This window comes from Bombus fervidus, unplaced genomic scaffold (assembly GCF_041682495.2).
Source record: "Bombus fervidus isolate BK054 unplaced genomic scaffold, iyBomFerv1 scaffold0107, whole genome shotgun sequence".
NCBI classification, from domain to species: domain Eukaryota; kingdom Metazoa; phylum Arthropoda; class Insecta; order Hymenoptera; family Apidae; genus Bombus; species Bombus fervidus.
The window spans coordinates 10,000-34,892 of record NW_027212669.1 but is presented as its reverse complement, the minus strand read 5'-3'; the positions used below and the strand labels follow the sequence as shown (position 1 = coordinate 34,892).

General features: G+C 34.3%; 4 protein-coding genes across 4 annotated transcripts; 2 read left to right on the top strand and 2 right to left on the bottom strand.

Annotated features, from left to right (window-relative positions):
• Positions 1–179: 179 nt before the first annotated feature.
• Positions 180–3,158, bottom strand: LOC139997546 (transmembrane reductase CYB561D2-like). The gene is made up of 2 exons (XM_072021683.1): positions 3,029–3,158; positions 180–2,083 (listed from the first exon to the last, which is right to left on the bottom strand). Exons 1-2 carry the CDS (start codon positions 3,156–3,158, stop codon positions 1,539–1,541), a joined length of 675 nt encoding a protein of 224 aa, XP_071877784.1. The 3' UTR covers positions 180–1,538.
• Positions 3,159–3,239: 81 nt separating this feature from the next.
• On the top strand, positions 3,240–7,052 carry LOC139997547 (sodium- and chloride-dependent glycine transporter 1-like). The gene is made up of 4 exons (XM_072021685.1): positions 3,240–3,548; positions 3,765–4,125; positions 4,997–5,202; positions 6,071–7,052. Exons 1-4 carry the CDS (start codon positions 3,435–3,437, stop codon positions 6,476–6,478), a joined length of 1,089 nt encoding a protein of 362 aa, XP_071877786.1. The 5' UTR covers positions 3,240–3,434; the 3' UTR covers positions 6,479–7,052.
• Positions 7,053–17,773: 10,721 nt separating this feature from the next.
• LOC139997549 (transmembrane reductase CYB561D2-like) lies at positions 17,774–20,752 on the bottom strand. The gene is made up of 2 exons (XM_072021687.1): positions 20,623–20,752; positions 17,774–19,677 (listed from the first exon to the last, which is right to left on the bottom strand). The coding sequence occupies exons 1-2, from the start codon at positions 20,750–20,752 to the stop codon at positions 19,133–19,135; spliced, it is 675 nt and encodes a 224-aa protein (XP_071877788.1). The 3' UTR covers positions 17,774–19,132.
• An 81-nt stretch (positions 20,753–20,833) lies between these two features.
• LOC139997548 (sodium- and chloride-dependent glycine transporter 1-like) lies at positions 20,834–24,643 on the top strand. The gene is made up of 4 exons (XM_072021686.1): positions 20,834–21,142; positions 21,359–21,719; positions 22,591–22,796; positions 23,665–24,643. Exons 1-4 carry the CDS (start codon positions 21,029–21,031, stop codon positions 24,070–24,072), a joined length of 1,089 nt encoding a protein of 362 aa, XP_071877787.1. The 5' UTR covers positions 20,834–21,028; the 3' UTR covers positions 24,073–24,643.
• The last annotated feature ends 250 nt before the right edge of the window (positions 24,644–24,893 follow it).

Below are 24,893 nucleotides of genomic sequence, written 5' to 3'. Positions count from 1 at the left end.
AGTGTTGATATATATGGTTGACGATAATGCCACCGCCTCTATTGTCTTCTCTATTCGTTTATTTAATAATCTTATGTTAAATGTCCAAGCAAATATTATTTCAATATATATATTTTATTTTTAAATAATATTATACGATACTATATAATGTCTTAATAAGTTAATATTACAAATCTGCATTATCTTTTTGGTAAACGTTTCTTATATGTACTACTTATTTATATATCTAAAAATATATGTTTTTCTCTTGCCAGGTGAGTTTACAAGCATTTTTGGTGCATTTATATAAACGTTTCATTTCTTTCCTTCTCTTCTCTTGTTTTCTTTCTTTTTTTTTTTTTTTTTTTGGCATATTAACTGTTCGATGAACACAATCGAGGTATAACAAATCTTTCTATTCGTTCATTTATGAATAATTCTACGAGTATCTGGTTAAACATGGCTTACTTAAATTATCACTCGTTTATTTTAACTTAAGCCTTGAGTTTGAATTTTACGATTAGCATTAATAGAGTTTTGTAGCTGGATATTTGAAAAGTATCGAACATCATCTTGATACCGTTAACAACGATCGAGACGATTATCTTAGGAATTAGAGAAATTATCTAAATCTAGCTTTAAAATTGGTCGTCGTAATCGCTGTACAATCATCGGAGGACGGAATGTCTGAATTATAAGTAGATTAACCCTTTGACATTGTTAACAGAATGATAAATAATTCAGAATGAACGATTTAGAAAATAATTATTTCTTCATCAGAAATCCTGTACATTTCCTGCTTCACGTACGAGAAATACATATTTTCAACTTTTTAAAAAAATAAATATATGAAAATTCAAAATGTGAAATTTATAGCGGATAATATATATTTAATACGTTTTGTCTGCTATACTAATGCCATACTAGTATGCTTGCTACGCCGTTAAATAGTAGAGAATGTTATTTCTTCCTTTCTTATAACGAAGAAAGCTTTGGATTTTGAAATCATAAAAAATAAAACTATTTCAATTATAGAGATCTGGATTATGATGTTTCAACGAAAATCAATCGTGGCAATTAACTCGATTAAATCTTATCTTACTACGTGACACGATAAAAGCGTCTTATCTATGTCAATGTAATCGACACGAAATACTTAATCCAATAAGAATATTTTTATAGATCGATCTCTATTGCTATGCTGATCTCTGATCGAATCTAGAGTAACGTAAGACAAATAAATCGCGTTTATTGAACAGACTACAAACAAACTCTGAACACAATCATGCTCTTGAATCTACTTCAGGCTTTGTTATAGTTATCCCATATGCAAAAAGGATGAGAATCTTTCTCGTTCATCGACGAGTACGTACATCACGTTTACCATGTACTTCATAAATCTTTAACATATTTCATTGGCTTTGAAAATCTAAAATTCTCTGCCTTCGTAGTCAAGTTGTTGAAGGTACGTTGATCCTGGATAAAAGCGTTGAAATTGTTTCCCTTTGCTACAGTACGTAGACGTTTGCTATAGTAATATACGATATTATACAGAGTAATTAGGTGGTAGCAGGTGGCGGACCGAAAACCACTCTGCTTCTCGAAACAGCTCCTAGAACCGGCTTCAGAAGGATGAAGAAACCCGCGATGAAGAACGCTGTGAACGTCAAGCTTCTTCCAGTATAGCCACCAGGCCACCATTTCGTGTACGTGCCCGTGATCAACGTCGCAAGCAAGAGCACCGTGACTATGATACCACCAAACGCGTGCATGATTTTCAGAAGAACCGGCCTGAAACGCGGATACAGCCACCTGGAATTGTTGGTGACGATGCCGAACGCAGCTGTTAGAAACGCCAAGATAATGCTGACCAATCCGAGGATCGCGTGAGGCGTGACAAAATGCGGATTATTGTTGTTGTTCTTGTTGACCACGATGATGATCAGTCCGACTAATACTAATGCTAGACCGGTGGCGTGCAGGATCCAGTGAATCGTTACTCTATTGACTCTGGACACCTTCCAGCCGACATACGCTTCGCCGGAAACGCTGAATATCGCCTCGGTTATCAGAAGACCCACCTGTATCGAGGAAAAAGTTGCTACTTAATCGATTGGCGTTTAAAGAATTTTGTATGGGAACAAAGGGAACAGATAAGTTTTGCTATGGGAATGGATGTCGGTTCGATCATGTGGAAAGTTTCGTAGGGTTTGAGTAGATTTGACGGAGATCGTTAGGTACCAGATTCCACAACGGAGTTGCGAAGTGTTTTTAGGTGATTGTCAAGGTTACTTTTAGTTAGTTTTATATTCTAAAATATCTATCATTTTAATATGTTTTCATTGGCTTATGAGGAATGTTTTGTATAGCGGGAGGGAGTCGCGAAGTGTCTTTTAGAGGGCGGTTCTAGATTGAAATATAGTACATCATTAAACATTTAATTTCTGCAAACTATTATATCGTATTTGCCCACTTCTTTCGACAGCGTTATGTAAATCATTCGCACTGTCGAAAATGTTTAAGTCTGTGATCTTGTTTCAATCGTTCTAAAAAGCTCAGTAACGCGATGACCACCGTGGCAGCCAACGTGTTTCTTAAAATTTCAATTTATAGCGTTACATCATTTACATCACTTACTGTGTCAGTGCACCATCTGCATGTTGATACCCAGATGGTAGAATCGCAATGTCCTAACTCTCAAAAATAGCAATTATTCCTGGCCGTGTCATAAACTCGGCCCAACGACGAGCTCTAACACGTAGCTTTAGTGTTTGACGAATTTGATAGGCAGAGCAATCGACAGCAATCGACAGCAATCGACAGAGAAAATAGCGATCGTTTTAGTTTACTCAGAGAATGTTGCAACCAATTTGCGAATTGTGTTGTCGTTAATCTATCTATTTAGCGACGATGGCAATAAAAAATAATTCATTGCACGTCTCTTAGACCAAGGGAACATTATTAAAATATCAGTGTTTAATATCGATAAAGAAATATTAATCGGTTTGTACAGAATATGATAATCTGCCATGGGGCAAGTGCGGATCACCATGGAGCACCAGCGACTGCTTCATGCCAGAACCTTTAGCGCAATGTGTAGATCTAGCCACGAACACCTTCGACCCAAAATGTTTCAATTCCACTGAGATAGTCTTTGGTAATGTGACTGTGGGAAACATCACCAGTGCCTTAATTAAAAAATCAGATGCCGAGGAATATTTCATGTAAGTAGAGTACATTCACAAGTATTGCTATTAAATCTAACAAAATAAGAATTATGCTTCGTATCGTGTAATTGATTCAGTAGTGATAAACGCGAAATAATTCAGAAAATAAAGTTATTAGTTGCGAACTAAACCACTTTTCTAATATATCATTTCAATCATACGTTACGCAGCACTGTAGTGTTGGGGTTAAGTAGCGGCATCGACGACATAGGTTCAATTCGATACCCGATGGCAATTACTCTCCTGCTGACTTGGGTTATCGTCTTCCTCTGTCTGTACAAAGGTGTTCAAAACTCAGGAAAGGTTGTATATTTCACTGCTCTCTTTCCACACATCATTCTGGTAAGCGTAATTTTGATCAACTCTTCTTTAGAATTTTTATTTTCTTCTGGAATTCTATAATCTGACTTATTTTCCATACTTGTTAATATCGCGATTACTTTTTTCAATTCCTGCTAATACGCGTCCTATCATATCGAATGATTTTCCCCACACACCTTTTTTGATTCCAACCAACGCGGAGAGCTGTAAACGAAGAAGTCTGTTTTCTGTTCGTAGATCATTCTTTTCATTCGAGGGATTTTACTTCCCGGCGCCCGGGAGGGCATTCTCTTTTATCTAATGCCCAATTGGAAAAGGCTACTGTCCGCGAAAGTGTGGGGCGAAGCGGCTGTGCAGGTTTTCTTCTCCTTGAGCCCTGCTTGGGGTGGTTTGATAACGCTCAGCTCCTACAACAAATTCCACAACAACTGCTACAGGGACGCGTGGATCGTCACCATCGGCAATCTCGTCACGTCCTTCTTCGCTGGTCTTTTCATTTTTTCTGTGATCGGATTCCTGGCTCACGAGTTTCGCGTTCCTGTCTCGTCTGTCGTCGATCAGGGTATTGGACTGGCTTTCATTGTCTATCCTGAGGTACGTGAATATAGAATTATTATTAGCATAAAACGTTCTTCCTTTTGTAAACTTATTTTAGATCAGGCTCGAGTTCTTTTTTGTGACATTATGTTGGATGAATATTTTTTAAAAGTTTATCATGTATTTGATCGTGTCTTTGGATCGTGTCTTGGTTTCATTTATTTTTCTTTGCTCTTCACGCGCTTCAAAATATTTCGATTAACATTTCGATAGATTTGTTAGAATGATACGTGTAATTATTACTAGATTGCGGTTTATACATTTAAGGGAAATTTAAGCATGCAGAAGTGTATGTGTAGTGCGCTAAAATATATATGATATTCGATGTAAATTATTCGTTATAATATCTGTAGACCTTGATTTATCTATCTATTCTATCTTTCCTTGATTGTGTTTATAAATATCCGAATTTACATGAACAACCATAGTCTAATAATTATTGTGCAATCAATGTTTATTACGTATCAGTAGTATTTATACAATTCATTTCTACAGATTCGATGAAAGAAGTAAAAGACGATAGACTGAAGTAAATTTTAGAAATCGACATTATAGGGAGAACTGAAAGACTTTAGGATTACAAATCAGATTACTTCTTTATTTTCATACAAAACGAAAGTACCTACCTCTGTAACAGCATTGATCGTTTTGTTATTTTACTTTTTATTCTACTGCTACATTTTATGCTGCAGTGTATTAGCTACACATTCTTTTAATATTAAATGTTATACTATCTAAGAATATATATCAGACTAAAACATTTGTATAAACATTATCATACATTAATCATTAAAAGATATATTTTATATATTCATTACATATATAAAGTATACTGTGTTAATTATATACTTTTATGTCATACAAATAGGCAGTAACTCGTTTACCACTTGCATCACTTTGGTCGGTGCTCTTCTTCATGATGCTGTTCACTTTGGGTCTCGATTCTCAACTCGCTCTGATAGAAACTGTTACTACAGCGATCCTCGATGGCTTTCCAGTATTGAGAAAATACAAATTTTGGGTCGTCCTGGCAACATCTGTATTCGGTTACCTCGGTGGTCTCATTTTCACTACCAATGTAAGTTTATATTGTACATAGAAGAAACCGCGAATATTTCTTTTCTACAACTGATACTAAAAAGGATAAGTAAATAATTTCAAACGTAGAAAAAAGAATTCGTAAACGTTACTAATAACTAGAAACTTGTATTCATCGAACTTTAATCACTTTTCATTTATAAGATTAAAAAATACCAAGTAATACACGACTAAATTCAAAATAAGTGATCATTATAAAAAGCTTTATATTAGTTATAGAAATTTATTATATCGATGAAGATAATATTAGGAACCTACGATTATATATGTGCTTTAATTATTATATCGAATTCACATATCTAGGTAACTTCATATTATATTAATATTCTGTAATTAATAATCTGTAATGCATAATCTTGTCACTTGATAACGTAATTATATCTACTAATATATAACAAGTACGCGATACTTATCAGATGGAGCTCTCGAGTGTATTTATGTATATCTTAAATTATGGCCGTAAGCTAACAGATAAACTGCCTGTCCATTTATAAAACTGTACTACTTTTTACTTCATCGTCTTATTATCTTTACAATCTGAATATTCTAGTGTTATTCGTAGCTGTTATCTCCTTTTATATATCTATTACCTATACCCTAAAGTATCTTAGAAATATTAGTGTACGATAAATAAAATAATTATCGTCTTTCACAATATTCAATCTGCTTATATGTTCCATGTACGTTATAATTTATTTTCCCAAGTAAAAGGTTACAAAAAAATGAGACAGAGTTTCACATTTATTTTTCTACGGATCCATAACATATAAATTAAAAATTACAAAGTATTTTACTTTTTTGAAGAAGAATGCTCTTAATTAAAATGTCACATTTCGCTGCACTTGCAGTCTGGTATGTACTGGTTGCATTTGATGGACAAGTACGCAGCGAATTGGGCGGTGTTATTCATCGCCATAAGCGAATGTATCGTGGTCGGCTGGATCTACGGTGCGGATCGATTTCTCGACGACGTGCAGCAGATGGTCGGATCTCATAGTCGTTTCTGGAGACTTTTCTGGAAATGGATGTGGAAAGTGATTACACCAGCTACGATCTTCTTCATCCTATTTTCTAATTGGGTCGAATACCATCCGCTTACATACAATAACTACGTTTATCCAAAATGGGCGAACATTGTTGGATGGATTATCAGTATGCTACCAATATTGGTCATCATTGGTGTGGCTCTCGTAAGTAAAATTAAATCGTTCGACGTTGTTCGCGGTGAAATACGAGTGTCGTCGTTTACAAAGTAATTTAGGAACACGATAACATTTAAAGTATTTGGTCTCTTGAAGTCGGAGGAATTGAATGAGAGTTTCAGGATTGGTACATACAATAGAATGTGGATTATTGGAATATTGATTATTGGCACGCCGATTATAAGAGTCCTTGATTGCATAGACAGAAGTTCTTTCAATTCTCGAGTGTTTTGTCATGTATGATTGTAACACAGAAACAGTTATATTAATATAACAAAGTACTTAGGTGCACCAGTCATCATATCGGTCGAAAGTCTTTTCCCCTTTTCGTGAAAATTAGCAGTTTAGAGTTAGAGCTTCTGTGCGTAGTTACTATATGATTTTATATAAGTTATAACAAAGCGAAGTAATAATAGCTACATTGAATGACAATACACTGACAGCAATGATTTGGAGATTGTATCTCCCTAGATATTATACACTTCACGCCGTCTTTACGATCATTTACCTTTACATTCATTCGTCCTTACAAACATTCTCCTTCTATCTAAACAAATATCGAAAATGCTTTGACACTTCGAAAAAAGTGCGTAAGTGCAGTATTTTAGGAAGTAAAATATCAATATCTCGATTGATTTAAAATACACGATAAAGAACCATCGATGTTTTCTTTCATTTTCTAAAAATCCTTCCATTCCAGTCGCGTGGCAATTTTTATTTATAGCAAAAGCCGCCTGATCAATAAAGTGTTAATATTTCTATGAACTATGCGCATAGTAAATGACGCTTCAGAATTAAGAGAAAAAAAGGACTCTTGCTTCTCATAATAATTAAAATACGTATAGCTCAACCTTGGTATCCTAATAGTTTTATCAACAATTCCACTAATATTATCAAAATATTCCCAGGTATATATACGTATATATATATACGTTATTCATTACAGTATCAACTGAGGAATCGGAGTCATCGTTCTACCTACGACGAGGAGAGCAATAATGGCAACGATCTCGACGACAGGCTGTCATGGCAAAGATCAGGAAGAGGGCAAATGAAGAACAACGGGAATAATGTTTGGTGCCGCGCGAAGATGCTTTTACAACCTACTTCTAAGTGGGGTCGTGGGGCCAAGAATTTATCTATCCCGTCGATAACGATCACTCACACACCAGATGATCTGCCAGGTGATCTGCCAGGTAATCAAGGACTTGATTAAGCTCCAGTCGTGTGCAAGTAAACATCATCCGACAGGACGTGTATTACGTTACGGCACGGCGTGGAGCGGCGTGGTGGATGCATGGTCGTACGAGGCGCAATTTTCATCAGTTTCGGTTCTAATTGCATTTAACTCGGCTGGTAGCAGATAATAATTAATCTAAATATAATAAGCTATGATAGACATTCGATGCCATTATGACCGAGCGAAGGTTAACGCTGTACAGGTACAAGGAAACGGTGTTTTTCTTATATTAAACGAAATTATCTCGGATTTGTGTAGAGGTCTCTGCTTACATCGTGTGCTGACGGTGATCGATAATCAGATACGTCTGGATACGCGATTGTTGGATATGCAGGGTGCTGCAGAAAATATGTGCCTCGTATTTTAAAACTATAATATATCAGTCGTATAGTTGTCGACCAAATTCTGATAGAATGAAACGCTAGCAAATACACGATTGTTTTATTTGTAAAGCACAAATGTTACGAGCAGTCTGCGGACGTTCGTGCATCTATGACAAAACCAGATATGCAAAATGCAAATACAAAATGTCAATAGTTTATAATCGTATTAAATAGGTCGATAGAATTTTAAGTGACAAGTGGCAATTTTATCAGTGAAGGATTATAACGATCGATTTACATATATTTAGGATAATTGCTAATTATTAATCACCCAATGGTATTTCATTAGTTCTTAATTATATTTTGCGGAAGGAATTCTTTTCACGACTAACATTTTCGGAAAATTTTACGAAGAATGTAATGATACATTCAAATTGTCCTAATATAATTATCATCGTATAATAGAGAAATTATTGCTCTTGTGATAAGCAAATCCTAACTATAACGTATATTTCTTGCATATAAGCCAACGTTAATTAATAGCTTCATAACATGATGTTAATGGAACAAGAGAAATTGCGTACAATGTGTAGAATAACGTCATGCATATTTAGAGAAGTCCAAACAGAGTTTCAAGCAAATCTTTGCATATGTACATACACGAACTAATATAAGCAAATATTTATCGTGTTGTATCATATAGAATGTCCGATGTTTAACGACTCCGCACTTCACCAAACGCTAAGAGAAACACATTTCTACACGCAGAAATTACAAAGTTAAAACGATACAAAAAAAACCTTCAGTTGTATTGTATTGTACAAAGATACAGACATTTGTTGAAATAGGAAAATTTAGGAAACATTGATACAATAAAATCAGACATTTTATATGTTACAACCTACTAGATCTACTAGGTTTCATGAAATAAATTCTAACGTAGGGCCATCAGCAGAATACAATACCGCTAGAGACACCGTAATCCTGATAGACAGTGATCCAATGATGGAACAACCCCCGAGCACGTCTGTCATCACTCAGAACCTTCCTGGACCGTCAATCTTGAAGGATCCTAGGAAAACCGGTTCGACCACAATCCAGCAAATCTAACATGTTCCTTTCACCTTTGATGACCAGTCCGCCTAAAAATTTATTGCCAAAGATACAACACGCTAATAACAGGTAATTGTATATCGCAGATAGGTTCAATAACGATCGATGATCGATCGGGTGGCGGTCGAACGAAGAATGGCATTGAAAGTTCCAACAGAAGAGAGATATTCCTATGAATTTATTTTTTTAAAGAGGAATAATCAGTATATTTTTTCATATACTCGAACACCACAATCCTATTAAATTATATCTTTCATTCCAATAGCATATACGATTAATTATATGACAATTAAAGTATTTTTGTAATTTATTAAATTATTTTAAAATTGTTAAATTTCATTTTCATTCTCGTTTACTTTACCAGAGAAGATGTTTGACATTCTGCTTTCTTTTTTTACAAGTTTCACCAGTTCCAACGTAGACTGGTAAGAATATTTAACCATTATCGTCGTTTAACATTCAATGGCCATTATTTCGTTGTAAGATAGTATGTGAAAACTTGTAATCGGTATAGCGAATCGCATGAAATGTAGAAAAGGAAAGGACCAAAAAAAATTTATCGATCGCGACCAGATAGAAGACTGTCAATGTGACGAAGATGCCGCCTGAAAAGACTGTGACACGACTCTGCGCACGCGCGCTGCGATGTAAAACCGTTAGGGAAAATTACGCTACTCCACTGCTTTCGATTTTACATATATAAGAACACGAAGAAAACAAAGAAAATGATAAAAAAAAATCTCACACACGGACACACACATTGTAACGTATTCTACCTACGCTAAAGCTTCATTATACAAATTATTAAGATATAGCAATGACCTTACCTTTTTCAGTTGGAAATCACTGAACGATTCAATTGCTCCCGTGTAAAGTATCTTATCTAAGATAATGTTCACTTGCACAGCGGATCAATTTAAGCGTTCCGTGCTATTGCGCATGTTCAATTTAACTGTCAAAATCAATAGGAGTTCGCGGTTAATTTCGCCTCGTCGTAATTCACATCAATGTAATCTCGTATCACTCGCCATAACCAAAAAAAAAAAAAAAGAAAAGAAAAAAAAAAAAGAAAAGAAAATACAGGCTAAATCTCTATTAATCCACTAGACAATTTTATCGCAGAATATTTGATGTTATCCGATAGGTTCCGTGAGTGTTCGGTACAGTAGCTTATCTAAGACTGTTCCCTTGCACAGCGGATCAATTTAAGCTTCCCGTGCTATTGCGCATGTTCAATTTAAGCGTTCCGTGTTATTGCGCATGTTCAATTTAGCTGACAAAATCAATAGGAGTTCGCGGTTAATTTCGCCTCGTCGTAATTTACATCTATATAATCTCGTATCACTAGCCATAAACAAAAAAAAAAAAAAAAAAAAGAAGAAAAAAAAAAAAGAAGAAAAAAAGAAAAAAAGAGGGAAAAAAATACAGGCTAAATGTCTATTAATCCACTAGACAATTTTATCGTAGAATATTTGATGTTATCCGACAAGTTACGTAAGTGTTCGGTATTTTATCGATGTTGACTCGTGAAATGTTTCATATCTAAGTACCAGTTACGTTATACCGTTTATCGAGAGAATAAGTGTGATCGTTCAAGAGCGTAAATTTCGAGGAATTGGAAAGTCGAGGGGATTTAAAAAGGGAAGGAAGCGGATCTAATTGTAAGTGCTGAGAAAGGGGAAAAATGACGCGCACAATGTAATCTCGTATCACTCGCCATAACCAAAAAAAAAAAAAAAAGAAAAGAAAAAAAAAAAGAAAAAAAAAGAAAAGAAAATACAGGCTAAATCTCTATTAATCCACTAGACAATTTTATCGCAGAATATTTGATGTTATCCGATAGGTTCCGTGAGTGTTCGGTACAGTAGCTTATCTAAGACTGTTCCCTTGCACAGCGGATCAATTTAAGCTTCCCGTGCTATTGCGCATGTTCAATTTAAGCGTTCCCTGCTATTGCGCATGTTCAATTTAAGCGTTCCGTGTTATTGCGCATGTTCAATTTAGCTGACAAAATCAATAGGAGTTCGCGGTTAATTCCGCCTCGTCGTAATTTACATCTATATAATCTCGTATCACTAGCCATAAACAAAAAAAAAAAAAAAAAAAAGAAGAAAAAAAGAAAAAAAGAAAAAAAGAAAAAAAGAGGGAAAAAAATACAGGCTAAATGTCTATTAATCCACTAGACAATTTTATCGTAGAATATTTGATGTTATCCGACAAGTTACGTAAGTGTTCGGTATTTTATCGATGTTGACTCGTGAAATGTTTCATATCTAAGTACCAGTTACGCTATACCGTTTATCGAGAGAATAAGTGTGATCGTTCAAGAGCGTAAATTTCGAGGAATTGGAAAGTCGAGGGGATTTAAAAAGGGAAGGAAGCGGATCTAATTGTAAGTGCTGAGAAAGGGGAAAAATGACGCGCTCTTAGACAGTATTATCTTGCTAAAGCAAGGATGATTAGCGCTATCCTTCTTTCTGCGTTCACTTGTTGATCGTTAATTGATGGTATATAGAATATTTTTGTTAAAAACATGATTGTTGCTATATTTTAGTCGTTTTAATCCTTTCAGCATTACCACCATCGTGGCAATGGAATTTAAAGTGAGATTGAAAATCTCTGAGAATTTTAATTACGTAAGAGAATTACGCACTAAGCATACGATAACGTAAGCGATTCATATATTTATTTATAGTTTCGGTTTACTTCTTTCGATATCTCCAACGACTGATTAATATGACGTTTTATCGAAGTTTAATACTTTTACTTCCATTTTCACAGACTGAAAATAGAGAAGAATAATTCATAACTATGATGATCTATTTTATTGACTTTTTTTAAATTAGGAATTATTGTTATCGATAGCGATGATAGTAAAAGCGAAGCTTTTACAAAGAGTCAATAAATATCGTGGTTCAATGTTTAAAGGATTATATTGTTGAGTGTCAAAGATATATAATGTTTAGCGATAGAAGAGAATTATTCGTCGTTATAATAATGTACTCAATATGATCGGAAGTGAGAGGTGAGAGAGCGAATTTAGACGGACGAAGTATGACAATTATTTACGAAGGTTTCGATGATACGATGCGATTTATGCCGCTTTGCATATTTCGAGGTGGATAGTAAAGTTAATGGTCGACGTTTACCCTTCGATGATGTAGTCTCTGAACAGGTTAAGCAGGTGTCGATTAACAGGTAACTACGATACTCGAGATATTGTAATAATAGGATCACGTACTACAAAAAGATTTATGGTTGGATAATTTGTTGCGCAATGAATATGAATAATTTCTTGTGCAATTAATATTCAAATACTAAAAGAAAAGAGAAATAGAGCGAAATGTAACACTTACAAATTTTTAAAAATTTATATTAGCTTTCATATCTTCAAAATTTATAGAACTATAATTATTTGTTATATCGACGTGGCTACCGTTACTTCTTATATTCAATTCATTATGTTTCATTACTTTTAACATTCAGAAATTAATTTGTGCAAATATTAAGTATTTCGCAATTTCCAGCTAACAATATCGTTAGACAGGGAATCACGTTTTTTTCGATTTTATCTTAAATTTTGTCACATGTAGCATAAGCAGGTCGACTATCTGCCTGGTTTGTATATTAAAAGCTTATATTTTTCGATCGTTGTACGCAGGAGTTATTTCGGTTAAGAGATTCAGGGAGAAGCAGCTACTTCGATAGTTTAATTCTGTAGTCTATAAACTGAGCTTAGAAACATAGGGGAGTTCCTTTTATTTTTTGCTATTAATATAGATAGGTGGTAGCCATATTTCTAAAGGGGATAACACAGGCCATTAAATCACTTTTATTTCTCCTTACACAAGACAAGATGAAAAATATATACCAAAATAGATATGAACTTCCCATTAAAAAATTTATCGATGTTTTCATTTTAAATAATTTTGAATAGCAGGAAGTAAGCGATATAAAGTCGTACCAGCTTAATTGTGAAAGTCATTATATTAGTAATAAATAATGTGCGTTTAGAGCTTTTTGTAATCCTATTAGTTTCTTTCTTTACAAATCATTCCGTCGAGTTCTGCATTAATTTTCTTTTATATACATATATATACGTACTTATTATAGAAACTTACTAAGTATATTATTATTAATTGTATAGAAATTAGATATGCACATATTAAACTCCTTTTCCAAAATTACAAAAGAAGAAAAACGAAAGGAAAAGGTCGTGATCCTTTATGTACGATATTTTCAGCCAACGAATACTTCGCCCGCTTAAACTTGCAATTCGATCGCATCCACAGTTGGAGGATGACAAACACTTGATCTGTCCTTGTTAAACTTAAAAAGACAAAAAAAAAGAACTCTATTTTCTCGTAGATCGACTGTCGAATGTTTCCGCGTGTATAACGCCTCCAATTCCCGTTATCAATTATAATATCTATTTTCCAACTGCGTAAACTGTTCAGGGTTTCACCTAGTCTAAGGTGTGAACCATAGACACTGAGACGATGGAAGGGTATTTAGAACGAAGAGGGAAGAAGGAGGAAAGAGGAGAGGGTTGTGTCGTTTGACGGTTCAGCGAGGAAAGCGTTTCGGATCATTTCAGACCTAAAAATAGGAATTATAAAATAAACGTTTAAGTCAGTGATGCGATTTCTTTTTTTTTTTTTTTTTTCGCTGCGTTTCGTTGAGTGAGTGCACACGACGAAAAACGTGCGGAAAATATGTATAAGTGTACTGTTCTAGAGTAACAAGGGCCTAACTCCACTTTTTATATTCTTAACAGTCCACGTATTCGCGTTCATTGGTAACGTACACAATTTTTATTATCACAAATTGACTGGTCTCGTTCTCCTCGTTGCTTCGTCGAAGTATTTTTCGTTTGCGCATAAAATGACCGTACCTAAAATTAGAGTATCGTTTTACAATCCTTTGACTTGTTGTTTACGTTAAATTCAACGAACAGGAAAAAATACAAGTTGCCGCGAAACTTTGCCCCTTAAAAATCTTTTTTTTTTTACACGGTGGTTCCTGGTTACAGGAACTTTCAGCAAACCGTTTTCATTAGAATAAGTTTCACGAGTTTTACGTAAACATGAAATTTGCAAGCGATGAAAATTTCGAAGCTTCCTGCAATTATACGACTCGTTCGTAAGAAATCGCATCGTTCTCGTTATATCTGTGATCAATATGGTTTGTAAGTAATCAAAGTGGACGTTAAGAGTAAATATTCGTCCTTTGCCATTAATCCTTTGCTCAAAGAGATGAACAAGTGGAGGAGGATTCACACTATTGGTGTATAAGATGTATTCTCGGTGACCTAATTAACATTTTAAAATCTAGTCGTTGTCAATACTCAGAGCTTCACATAAAGTAGGCAAAAATCGAATCTATTCATGTTCAAATATCGAAACCCAAAAGACTCTGTATCCCAGTTAGTCTTTCAGTTAATTGAATGTTCGAAATTCTTTCGATCCTTCATTTTACAAACATACGAATACGTACAAAACACGGTGATCAAAATATCAAGTATACAATTATCCATTAAGTATCATAGATTTTAATAATCTATCGTTTGTATTAAGATCCGTCCGTTTTCGATGAAACGTTCATTTCCTTTTCAACGAAATATTTCCGCTACTATTCGTTTAATGGGAAGAAGCATTAGAATAACCGCATAAGCTTCGTTTGGATTAGTCAATTTACTTCGATTCAACAAATTTCAATTCGGGTAATACGAAACCAGCCTGCAATTTTCATCTATTTTACTCGAATTTCTATACTTGTTCTCATCAATTACCAAAGACTCTTGATAGCATATGATTAGCAATATTTCACATACCGATACGAATGAATTTACTTGACCAAACGAAACTTAATTAAATATGCTTTCAGGTTTTAAAAACAAACTCGAGACCTTTCAGTTGTTCGTTGACTTAAAGAAATAATGTAATCTTACTTCTAAATTTTGTTTAGAACTTACTGATATGTACCGATGCTTCTTCTTATAAACTTTACATTCTGTTATATTTCGTATATATAAAATTTATTTATTATAAATATATGTTTCTAATCCAAAATTGTAATTTTTTACATACATCCGTAAATACGTTCCCTTCATTCTCCATCAAGTATCCTCTTGAAATCCAAGTAACTTAATTAATCTGAATGAAGGTACACGTACTGATATATTCGGATTAGACAGAAACGAAACTATACCGATAGGAACGCGAGAAACGCACTCCAACTAGCCATATCCGAGACATAATCAAAAAAGAAAAAAAAAGAAAGAAAAGAAAAGAAGAAACAAGAATTCTTCGTTTAAGGGAACCCTGACGAATGATTGTTCGATCGATGGATAGATTTTTCCAGCTCGAGAAACGCGATTAAAAAGAGCACTGAGAAACAATCGCGAGAGAAAAGAGAAGATATAAAGTGCTTGGGATTCGTGGGAAGAAAGGGTGACTGATAGATAAGTATTCGACACATGGTCGACTGTCCTAGATAGGGTTAAGATTTCGATGACGTAGAATTATCGGTAATAACGCGGTAACCTTGTTGCTATTACAATGAAACGTATAAAGACTCGTGGCTTAAATGGTTTGAATATTTCATTAATTAAATATAATTAGAAGAAAATAATTGCAATTATCTTCTCTGTATAATTTCCAACAAAATCTTATTTGATATTTAATATGATTTGTAAGTGGTTATCGATTTACGTCTCAAAGTACTCGAACTGAAAAATAATCTTCCTTTGGCTATTTCGTTTCTAAGTTGCTGCGGATCGTTCGTGCGAAGATTTCGATACGTGAATTCAGGGTTACCGAGTAATGTTTCGGATTTTACGTCACCAAGAGCAACCAGTAGAGCGAACAGTACAAAGTAACATGTCCTAGAGCTGATCGAGAAAGAGAAAAGCGTTCGAGAGCGAGGATAGTGTTAGGTGGTAGCAGATGCGTTATGTTTCATGGGAAACGACAGGATTAATATTCGTTCGCGTTAATAAGACAGATTGTTGTATGTTAGCGAGTATGTGTCTATGGAAAATCGTTGGATGTTGAAGAAATAGCATTAAAACCGCGATTTAATACGTTTGCTTCTGATACGCTACTCGTGTCTCTCAGAAAATTTCAATGTTTACTTTTAAAATCAGCCTATGATTCAGAAACCTTTTCAATTCCATTTCTTCAACTAATTCTTGTAAATCTTCGTATTTATTTCATTTTTGCGAGTTACATTATAAGGTACTTTACAGTTTCCTTGTTGTCATGTGATTTTGTTAATATAAGTTTATACTATTGATCAATAAGAAATGCTGACATTTCTTTATACTATTACTTATCAAATTTTTAGAAATTCATAGTTGCTACAGCTACAGGTTTTATTTCAGCTATTAGAAGATATCGCATTATTCGCGTTAATATACCATTTTCTTCTGCCATTGGACGTTATACACAATGTACGTGTAAGAAGAGAAATTCTTTTGTATGATAAAAATTTTATTTCGTACGTTACCATTGTTTCAAGATATATATACAAACATTTCAGATTTTACGATTTGTTTCCTTGGATTTGATTAATTATCTTTGCATTTAGCGCTTGGATAAATTATACGTACAAACAAATTTTTAATTTAGTAGACCTTAAATATTTCAAATCTAAAACTACACAGAAGACGATGTTTCTATAAGAGAAAATTGCGAAAATTGACAACTGATGTTTACAAATGTTGCTTTTATATATTCTACAAGTCGATTACGTAACACACATGTATCTTAGCAAAAATTTTAGAATCTTTTAAATTAGATTTAGTTAATTCTATCGATCCTATTGTTTTCACTAGAATTAACGTATACCTCAATCAAATTGTATATTTTCAACCAAACAGAGAGGCATACGGGAAACGTATAGACGAATGCATGATCAAACGCATGTAACTTCTAAGGCAGTGAAGCTACCGAAGGAATACGACAAAGCAATTTAAACGAAAAATCCAAAGTCGTGTTCTATCTATATCAAATAAACGTGCACCTAAATAATACGCAAACGCAAACACGTATACACGTATGTATATGTGTACATCAAACATGAATGTACGTACATATATATATATATATACATATATATATATGTATATAATACATTACGTGTTGTTACACAACGTTAACGATGATCCACACAAACAGATTACGAGAGGACGTTTTACGCGTGATTAGGTTCGATTTCGGATGTTTATCGTACGTTGACGATTACGAGGAATTTTAGAAGTTGGTCCAAGAAAAGGAGAAATTAAGGGGAAAGATGAGAGAAAGTGGAAAAAATACGATATATAAGAGACGATCAGATCATATCGAGGATAAGAAATTGTATTAATATACATGTACATTGCATTGCGGAAATATATACATTATGTAAATTCTATATATATATATATATATATACATATACATACATATGCATACATATATATATATATATATGATGCGTGTGTAATTAATAAAGTGTTGATATATATGGTTGACGATAATGCCACCGCCTCTATTGTCTTCTCTATTCGTTTATTTAATAATCTTATGTTAAATGTCCAAGCAAATATTATTTCAATATATATATTTTATTTTTAAATAATATTATACGATACTATATAATGTCTTAATAAGTTAATATTACAAATCTGCATTATCTTTTTGGTAAACGTTTCTTATATGTACTACTTATTTATATATCTAAAAATATATGTTTTTCTCTTGCCAGGTGAGTTTACAAGCATTTTTGGTGCATTTATATAAACGTTTCATTTCTTTCCTTCTCTTCTCTTGTTTTCTTTCTTTTTTTTTTTTTTTTTTTGGCATATTAACTGTTCGATGAACACAATCGAGGTATAACAAATCTTTCTATTCGTTCATTTATGAATAATTCTACGAGTATCTGGTTAAACATGGCTTACTTAAATTATCACTCGTTTATTTTAACTTAAGCCTTGAGTTTGAATTTTACGATTAGCATTAATAGAGTTTTGTAGCTGGATATTTGAAAAGTATCGAACATCATCTTGATACCGTTAACAACGATCGAGACGATTATCTTAGGAATTAGAGAAATTATCTAAATCTAGCTTTAAAATTGGTCGTCGTAATCGCTGTACAATCATCGGAGGACGGAATGTCTGAATTATAAGTAGATTAACCCTTTGACATTGTTAACAGAATGATAAATAATTCAGAATGAACGATTTAGAAAATAATTATTTCTTCATCAGAAATCCTGTACATTTCCTGCTTCACGTACGAGAAATACATATTTTCAACTTTTTAAAAAAATAAATATATGAAAATTCAAAATGTGAAATTTATAGCGGATAATATATATTTAATACGTTTTGTCTGCTATACTAATGCCATACTAGTATGCTTGCTACGCCGTTAAATAGTAGAGAATGTTATTTCTTCCTTTCTTATAACGAAGAAAGCTTTGGATTTTGAAATCATAAAAAATAAAACTATTTCAATTATAGAGATCTGGATTATGATGTTTCAACGAAAATCAATCGTGGCAATTAACTCGATTAAATCTTATCTTACTACGTGACACGATAAAAGCGTCTTATCTATGTCAATGTAATCGACACGAAATACTTAATCCAATAAGAATATTTTTATAGATCGATCTCTATTGCTATGCTGATCTCTGATCGAATCTAGAGTAACGTAAGACAAATAAATCGCGTTTATTGAACAGACTACAAACAAACTCTGAACACAATCATGCTCTTGAATCTACTTCAGGCTTTGTTATAGTTATCCCATATGCAAAAAGGATGAGAATCTTTCTCGTTCATCGACGAGTACGTACATCACGTTTACCATGTACTTCATAAATCTTTAACATATTTCATTGGCTTTGAAAATCTAAAATTCTCTGCCTTCGTAGTCAAGTTGTTGAAGGTACGTTGATCCTGGATAAAAGCGTTGAAATTGTTTCCCTTTGCTACAGTACGTAGACGTTTGCTATAGTAATATACGATATTATACAGAGTAATTAGGTGGTAGCAGGTGGCGGACCGAAAACCACTCTGCTTCTCGAAACAGCTCCTAGAACCGGCTTCAGAAGGATGAAGAAACCCGCGATGAAGAACGCTGTGAACGTCAAGCTTCTTCCAGTATAGCCACCAGGCCACCATTTCGTGTACGTGCCCGTGATCAACGTCGCAAGCAAGAGCACCGTGACTATGATACCACCAAACGCGTGCATGATTTTCAGAAGAACCGGCCTGAAACGCGGATACAGCCACCTGGAATTGTTGGTGACGATGCCGAACGCAGCTGTTAGAAACGCCAAGATAATGCTGACCAATCCGAGGATCGCGTGAGGCGTGACAAAATGCGGATTATTGTTGTTGTTCTTGTTGACCACGATGATGATCAGTCCGACTAATACTAATGCTAGACCGGTGGCGTGCAGGATCCAGTGAATCGTTACTCTATTGACTCTGGACACCTTCCAGCCGACATACGCTTCGCCGGAAACGCTGAATATCGCCTCGGTTATCAGAAGACCCACCTGTATCGAGGAAAAAGTTGCTACTTAATCGATTGGCGTTTAAAGAATTTTGTATGGGAACAAAGGGAACAGATAAGTTTTGCTATGGGAATGGATGTCGGTTCGATCATGTGGAAAGTTTCGTAGGGTTTGAGTAGATTTGACGGAGATCGTTAGGTACCAGATTCCACAACGGAGTTGCGAAGTGTTTTTAGGTGATTGTCAAGGTTACTTTTAGTTAGTTTTATATTCTAAAATATCTATCATTTTAATATGTTTTCATTGGCTTATGAGGAATGTTTTGTATAGCGGGAGGGAGTCGCGAAGTGTCTTTTAGAGGGCGGTTCTAGATTGAAATATAGTACATCATTAAACATTTAATTTCTGCAAACTATTATATCGTATTTGCCCACTTCTTTCGACAGCGTTATGTAAATCATTCGCACTGTCGAAAATGTTTAAGTCTGTGATCTTGTTTCAATCGTTCTAAAAAGCTCAGTAACGCGATGACCACCGTGGCAGCCAACGTGTTTCTTAAAATTTCAATTTATAGCGTTACATCATTTACATCACTTACTGTGTCAGTGCACCATCTGCATGTTGATACCCAGATGGTAGAATCGCAATGTCCTAACTCTCAAAAATAGCAATTATTCCTGGCCGTGTCATAAACTCGGCCCAACGACGAGCTCTAACACGTAGCTTTAGTGTTTGACGAATTTGATAGGCAGAGCAATCGACAGCAATCGACAGCAATCGACAGAGAAAATAGCGATCGTTTTAGTTTACTCAGAGAATGTTGCAACCAATTTGCGAATTGTGTTGTCGTTAATCTATCTATTTAGCGACGATGGCAATAAAAAATAATTCATTGCACGTCTCTTAGACCAAGGGAACATTATTAAAATATCAGTGTTTAATATCGATAAAGAAATATTAATCGGTTTGTACAGAATATGATAATCTGCCATGGGGCAAGTGCGGATCACCATGGAGCACCAGCGACTGCTTCATGCCAGAACCTTTAGCGCAATGTGTAGATCTAGCCACGAACACCTTCGACCCAAAATGTTTCAATTCCACTGAGATAGTCTTTGGTAATGTGACTGTGGGAAACATCACCAGTGCCTTAATTAAAAAATCAGATGCCGAGGAATATTTCATGTAAGTAGAGTACATTCACAAGTATTGCTATTAAATCTAACAAAATAAGAATTATGCTTCGTATCGTGTAATTGATTCAGTAGTGATAAACGCGAAATAATTCAGAAAATAAAGTTATTAGTTGCGAACTAAACCACTTTTCTAATATATCATTTCAATCATACGTTACGCAGCACTGTAGTGTTGGGGTTAAGTAGCGGCATCGACGACATAGGTTCAATTCGATACCCGATGGCAATTACTCTCCTGCTGACTTGGGTTATCGTCTTCCTCTGTCTGTACAAAGGTGTTCAAAACTCAGGAAAGGTTGTATATTTCACTGCTCTCTTTCCACACATCATTCTGGTAAGCGTAATTTTGATCAACTCTTCTTTAGAATTTTTATTTTCTTCTGGAATTCTATAATCTGACTTATTTTCCATACTTGTTAATATCGCGATTACTTTTTTCAATTCCTGCTAATACGCGTCCTATCATATCGAATGATTTTCCCCACACACCTTTTTTGATTCCAACCAACGCGGAGAGCTGTAAACGAAGAAGTCTGTTTTCTGTTCGTAGATCATTCTTTTCATTCGAGGGATTTTACTTCCCGGCGCCCGGGAGGGCATTCTCTTTTATCTAATGCCCAATTGGAAAAGGCTACTGTCCGCGAAAGTGTGGGGCGAAGCGGCTGTGCAGGTTTTCTTCTCCTTGAGCCCTGCTTGGGGTGGTTTGATAACGCTCAGCTCCTACAACAAATTCCACAACAACTGCTACAGGGACGCGTGGATCGTCACCATCGGCAATCTCGTCACGTCCTTCTTCGCTGGTCTTTTCATTTTTTCTGTGATCGGATTCCTGGCTCACGAGTTTCGCGTTCCTGTCTCGTCTGTCGTCGATCAGGGTATTGGACTGGCTTTCATTGTCTATCCTGAGGTACGTGAATATAGAATTATTATTAGCATAAAACGTTCTTCCTTTTGTAAACTTATTTTAGATCAGGCTCGAGTTCTTTTTTGTGACATTATGTTGGATGAATATTTTTTAAAAGTTTATCATGTATTTGATCGTGTCTTTGGATCGTGTCTTGGTTTCATTTATTTTTCTTTGCTCTTCACGCGCTTCAAAATATTTCGATTAACATTTCGATAGATTTGTTAGAATGATACGTGTAATTATTACTAGATTGCGGTTTATACATTTAAGGGAAATTTAAGCATGCAGAAGTGTATGTGTAGTGCGCTAAAATATATATGATATTCGATGTAAATTATTCGTTATAATATCTGTAGACCTTGATTTATCTATCTATTCTATCTTTCCTTGATTGTGTTTATAAATATCCGAATTTACATGAACAACCATAGTCTAATAATTATTGTGCAATCAATGTTTATTACGTATCAGTAGTATTTATACAATTCATTTCTACAGATTCGATGAAAGAAGTAAAAGACGATAGACTGAAGTAAATTTTAGAAATCGACATTATAGGGAGAACTGAAAGACTTTAGGATTACAAATCAGATTACTTCTTTATTTTCATACAAAACGAAAGTACCTACCTCTGTAACAGCATTGATCGTTTTGTTATTTTACTTTTTATTCTACTGCTACATTTTATGCTGCAGTGTATTAGCTACACATTCTTTTAATATTAAATGTTATACTATCTAAGAATATATATCAGACTAAAACATTTGTATAAACATTATCATACATTAATCATTAAAAGATATATTTTATATATTCATTACATATATAAAGTATACTGTGTTAATTATATACTTTTATGTCATACAAATAGGCAGTAACTCGTTTACCACTTGCATCACTTTGGTCGGTGCTCTTCTTCATGATGCTGTTCACTTTGGGTCTCGATTCTCAACTCGCTCTGATAGAAACTGTTACTACAGCGATCCTCGATGGCTTTCCAGTATTGAGAAAATACAAATTTTGGGTCGTCCTGGCAACATCTGTATTCGGTTACCTCGGTGGTCTCATTTTCACTACCAATGTAAGTTTATATTGTACATAGAAGAAACCGCGAATATTTCTTTTCTACAACTGATACTAAAAAGGATAAGTAAATAATTTCAAACGTAGAAAAAAGAATTCGTAAACGTTACTAATAACTAGAAACTTGTATTCATCGAACTTTAATCACTTTTCATTTATAAGATTAAAAAATACCAAGTAATACACGACTAAATTCAAAATAAGTGATCATTATAAAAAGCTTTATATTAGTTATAGAAATTTATTATATCGATGAAGATAATATTAGGAACCTACGATTATATATGTGCTTTAATTATTATATCGAATTCACATATCTAGGTAACTTCATATTATATTAATATTCTGTAATTAATAATCTGTAATGCATAATCTTGTCACTTGATAACGTAATTATATCTACTAATATATAACAAGTACGCGATACTTATCAGATGGAGCTCTCGAGTGTATTTATGTATATCTTAAATTATGGCCGTAAGCTAACAGATAAACTGCCTGTCCATTTATAAAACTGTACTACTTTTTACTTCATCGTCTTATTATCTTTACAATCTGAATATTCTAGTGTTATTCGTAGCTGTTATCTCCTTTTATATATCTATTACCTATACCCTAAAGTATCTTAGAAATATTAGTGTACGATAAATAAAATAATTATCGTCTTTCACAATATTCAATCTGCTTATATGTTCCATGTACGTTATAATTTATTTTCCCAAGTAAAAGGTTACAAAAAAATGAGACAGAGTTTCACATTTATTTTTCTACGGATCCATAACATATAAATTAAAAATTACAAAGTATTTTACTTTTTTGAAGAAGAATGCTCTTAATTAAAATGTCACATTTCGCTGCACTTGCAGTCTGGTATGTACTGGTTGCATTTGATGGACAAGTACGCAGCGAATTGGGCGGTGTTATTCATCGCCATAAGCGAATGTATCGTGGTCGGCTGGATCTACGGTGCGGATCGATTTCTCGACGACGTGCAGCAGATGGTCGGATCTCATAGTCGTTTCTGGAGACTTTTCTGGAAATGGATGTGGAAAGTGATTACACCAGCTACGATCTTCTTCATCCTATTTTCTAATTGGGTCGAATACCATCCGCTTACATACAATAACTACGTTTATCCAAAATGGGCGAACATTGTTGGATGGATTATCAGTATGCTACCAATATTGGTCATCATTGGTGTGGCTCTCGTAAGTAAAATTAAATCGTTCGACGTTGTTCGCGGTGAAATACGAGTGTCGTCGTTTACAAAGTAATTTAGGAACACGATAACATTTAAAGTATTTGGTCTCTTGAAGTCGGAGGAATTGAATGAGAGTTTCAGGATTGGTACATACAATAGAATGTGGATTATTGGAATATTGATTATTGGCACGCCGATTATAAGAGTCCTTGATTGCATAGACAGAAGTTCTTTCAATTCTCGAGTGTTTTGTCATGTATGATTGTAACACAGAAACAGTTATATTAATATAACAAAGTACTTAGGTGCACCAGTCATCATATCGGTCGAAAGTCTTTTCCCCTTTTCGTGAAAATTAGCAGTTTAGAGTTAGAGCTTCTGTGCGTAGTTACTATATGATTTTATATAAGTTATAACAAAGCGAAGTAATAATAGCTACATTGAATGACAATACACTGACAGCAATGATTTGGAGATTGTATCTCCCTAGATATTATACACTTCACGCCGTCTTTACGATCATTTACCTTTACATTCATTCGTCCTTACAAACATTCTCCTTCTATCTAAACAAATATCGAAAATGCTTTGACACTTCGAAAAAAGTGCGTAAGTGCAGTATTTTAGGAAGTAAAATATCAATATCTCGATTGATTTAAAATACACGATAAAGAACCATCGATGTTTTCTTTCATTTTCTAAAAATCCTTCCATTCCAGTCGCGTGGCAATTTTTATTTATAGCAAAAGCCGCCTGATCAATAAAGTGTTAATATTTCTATGAACTATGCGCATAGTAAATGACGCTTCAGAATTAAGAGAAAAAAAGGACTCTTGCTTCTCATAATAATTAAAATACGTATAGCTCAACCTTGGTATCCTAATAGTTTTATCA

Bases quoted from the DNA above. Each gene is read 5' to 3' on its own strand.
- LOC139997548 (XM_072021686.1), top strand. From the start codon at position 21,029: ATGGCAATTACTCTCCTGCTGACTTGGGTTATCGTCTTCCTCTGTCTG. The intron at 21,143-21,358 runs GTAAGCGTAATT...TTCTGTTCGTAG, and splicing joins TCTTTCCACACATCATTCTG to ATCATTCTTTTCATTCGAGG. The intron at 21,720-22,590 runs GTGAATATAGAA...ACAAATAGGCAG, and splicing joins CATTGTCTATCCTGAGGTAC to TAACTCGTTTACCACTTGCA.
- LOC139997547 (XM_072021685.1), top strand. From the start codon at position 3,435: ATGGCAATTACTCTCCTGCTGACTTGGGTTATCGTCTTCCTCTGTCTG. The intron at 4,126-4,996 runs GTGAATATAGAA...ACAAATAGGCAG, and splicing joins CATTGTCTATCCTGAGGTAC to TAACTCGTTTACCACTTGCA. The intron at 5,203-6,070 runs GTAAGTTTATAT...CTGCACTTGCAG, and splicing joins GTCTCATTTTCACTACCAAT to TCTGGTATGTACTGGTTGCA.
- LOC139997549 (XM_072021687.1), bottom strand. From the start codon at position 20,752: ATGTTTCCCACAGTCACATTACCAAAGACTATCTCAGTGGAATTGAAA. The intron at 19,678-20,622 runs GTGATCCGCACT...CAATCGATTAAG, and splicing joins GCAGTCGCTGGTGCTCCATG to TAGCAACTTTTTCCTCGATA.
- LOC139997546 (XM_072021683.1), bottom strand. From the start codon at position 3,158: ATGTTTCCCACAGTCACATTACCAAAGACTATCTCAGTGGAATTGAAA. The intron at 2,084-3,028 runs GTGATCCGCACT...CAATCGATTAAG, and splicing joins GCAGTCGCTGGTGCTCCATG to TAGCAACTTTTTCCTCGATA.